The sequence below is a fragment of the Myotis lucifugus genome, unplaced genomic scaffold (genome assembly GCF_000147115.1).
Source record: "Myotis lucifugus unplaced genomic scaffold, Myoluc2.0 scaffold_513, whole genome shotgun sequence".
In the NCBI taxonomy this organism is placed as follows: Eukaryota; Metazoa; Chordata; class Mammalia; order Chiroptera; family Vespertilionidae; genus Myotis; species Myotis lucifugus.
In genome coordinates this window covers 464,028-465,215 of record NW_005871561.1, presented here as the reverse complement: position 1 = coordinate 465,215, position 1,188 = coordinate 464,028, and the positions used below count along the sequence as shown (strand labels likewise).

Genomic DNA, 1,188 nt, shown 5'->3' with positions numbered 1-1,188 from the left:
GCCACTGCAGGGAGCAGTGGTGGCGCAGTGGCCGAGGAGGCTGAGGAGCACAGCAGCTGTGGAGCTCAGAGGAGGCGCCTGGCTGAGGAGCAGCAGCGGCAAAAGGCAATCTGTGGACGGCCACTGGCCACACACGCCCCTGCTCCCGGGCAGGGTGGCCGGTGCGGGGTGCAGAGCCTGTCCTGGGCCTCAGCTCCCACGCGGGCTCTGTGGGAGGACCCTGACCTTCTTCAGCTCCAGGATGAAGTCGTCCACCAGGGTCTTGACCTGCTGAGCGCGGGCTGAGAAGAGGATGACCTTCTCGCTGGCCAGGTTGAACTCCAGCATGTTCCGGGAGGGGATGGTCACAAACAGGATGTCTGCAAAGCTGGGGGACAGGCGCGTGAGGGCAGGGCCTGTGGCCAGGGGACGCCCTCTCCCCAGCCATCCTGCTCCTGGGCCCCGCCTGTCCCACTCCCGGACTCCACCAGCCCCGGCCCAGGAGCTTGCCCAGCCTCCCGCCCTGTCACTCCGTGGCTGCAGAGGACTCAGCAGGTCTCTCCCTGGGCCCCTTCCCCTTCCAGGCGCACGGGCAGTGGCTGCGGACCACATGGTCCGACCACAGTGAGCTCCGTGGGGCAGGGCTGGGTGTGGTCTGGGGGGCAGGATGGCCGGCGGGTTCCCAGCTCATCTACTTCCTAGCCGTGAGCCTGAGCCAAGCACCTCCCTCCCTGAGCCCAGGTCCCCGTCTCTAAAATGGGCTGGGTTCAAGGGCTGGGCACCATGTTGGTGCTCGGAGAGACAGTGAGGAAATGCTGATGCCAGTCTGTGCCCCAGTGTCCGGCAAGCCCCGTTTTCACCCCCTGCCAGCACCTGTACGTGCGCAGGACACGCAGCTGCCCGCTGGCCTCCCGGCTGCCCCTGGCCATCTGCAGGAGCTTGATGCCTGTGTGGGGACACAGCTAGGATCTGCACGCCCGTGCCCACGCTGCCCTGGGTGGGGACAAGAGCACGTCAGCCTTGCCCTAAGCCCCGGGGTGGGCGGGGTGGGCAGGCTGGCAGCGGCTCGCAACCGTGGCGGGGAAGAGGCGGGGAGGAAGTAGACCTCCCAGGCTGTCGCGTGCGGTGTTGGACCACAGCCCGCTTCCACGCTCTTCGTTCCACCAGCGGCCTCTGCGTGGTCCAGCTGGCTCTGGGCTGAGGGATGCA

At 67.6% G+C, this 1,188-nt stretch overlaps 1 protein-coding gene across 1 annotated transcript in view; it reads right to left on the bottom strand.

Annotated features, from left to right (window-relative positions):
- MYO15A (myosin XVA) overlaps positions 1–1,188 on the bottom strand; it is a 58,062-nt gene that overhangs the window by 17,959 nt on the left and 38,915 nt on the right. The window contains 5 exon segments of the mRNA XM_014446198.2: positions 138–367; positions 853–932; positions 934–972; positions 1,053–1,109; positions 1,111–1,176. Of these exon segments, the coding sequence (XP_014301684.1) occupies positions 138–367; positions 853–932; positions 934–972; positions 1,053–1,109; positions 1,111–1,176 (472 nt within the window).